This window comes from Wasmannia auropunctata, unplaced genomic scaffold, assembly GCF_000956235.1.
Source record: "Wasmannia auropunctata unplaced genomic scaffold, wasmannia.A_1.0 LD336101.1, whole genome shotgun sequence".
NCBI classification, from domain to species: Eukaryota; Metazoa; Arthropoda; class Insecta; order Hymenoptera; family Formicidae; genus Wasmannia; species Wasmannia auropunctata.
This window is the reverse complement of record NW_012026789.1, coordinates 6009731-6010942: the sequence shown is the minus strand read 5'-3', so window position 1 is coordinate 6010942 and position 1212 is coordinate 6009731. Positions and strand designations below refer to the sequence as shown.

At 37.5% G+C, this 1212-nt stretch overlaps 1 protein-coding gene across 1 annotated transcript; it reads left to right on the top strand.

The window, feature by feature from the left end:
• Positions 1–363: 363 nt before the first annotated feature.
• Positions 364–978, top strand: LOC105461468. Its single transcript, XM_011707965.1, has one exon. It carries the CDS (start codon positions 364–366, stop codon positions 976–978), a length of 615 nt encoding a protein of 204 aa, XP_011706267.1.
• The last annotated feature ends 234 nt before the right edge of the window (positions 979–1212 follow it).

Here is a 1212-nt window from a genome sequence, read left to right as displayed (position 1 = left end):
GTTAAACAATTGTGTTGCCTTTATGTTCGACGAGATTCGATACGAACTTAACGGTATAGAGATCGATCGATGTAGAAATATCGGAGTGACTAGTACAATCAAGAATTACGTATCATTAAGTGACGAGAGACATAGAACATTGCAACACGCTGGATGGGATCTTAATGTGCATCTACCACTCGGTGATTTCAACTTTTGTGTACCTCTCGATTTACTCTTGGGATTCTGCGAGGATTACAAACGTGTAGTGATAAATGCGCGCCACGAACTTATTCTAATACGTGCACGCACTGATGTTAATTGCATTGCAGCAAGCCCTCTTCATTCGAACCAAAAATCACTCTACTAAAAGTACAATGGAGAATGCCTCACGTAATATTAAACGATGTAAACAAATTGTCGCTTTTACGAACATTGGAGAGTGGACGTTACGTGAGTTTAGGTTTCCGATCGTGGGATCTATACGAATTTCCTCTGCTACAAAGCACAACCAAGCATTCATGGGCTGTAAAGACAGCAACGCAATTGGAGAAACCTCGATATGTCATATTCGCGCTACAAACCGACAGAAGAAACAATCTCGCAAAGGACCCTTCCATATTCGACAATTGCAATTTAACTAACGTAAAACTGTATTTAAATTCGGAGAATTATCCCTATGATGACATGAATTTAGACATTGAACATAAGAAATTCGCCATACTCTACGACATGTATGTAAAATTTCAAAAAGCATACTACGGTCACGCAAATCACAAGGCTTTACTCGAATACCGTCAATTTCTGCAATACAGCCCGCTTGTAGTCATCGATTGCTCCCGTCAGAACGAATCAATCAAGAGTGCTACTGTAGACGTTCGTATTGAATTCGAATGTCAGCAAAACATTCCAGATAACACTACAGCTTATTGTCTTATTATTCACGATCGATTGGTAGAATATAATCCACTCACTAATGTGGTACGCAAAATTGTTTGAATGAGAAATACAAAAAAATTTATTGATATTTACAAAATGTAAATTAATACCATTAGTGATGCATTAGACATTTTATTTGTTTCTACGACAATTCCCTCACCAATGTGGTATTGACTGTTGACTTACTACTTCAACAGCATTCCAAACGTTCGGAAAAATAAACACAATTATGAACAACAAGGTTACAGAGACATATATAAACGTAATTCATTGGAATAGGTCTTCAGTTGTCGA

Coding starts and splice junctions, on each gene's coding strand:
- LOC105461468 (XM_011707965.1), top strand. CDS start 364: ATGCCTCACGTAATATTAAACGATGTAAACAAATTGTCGCTTTTACGA.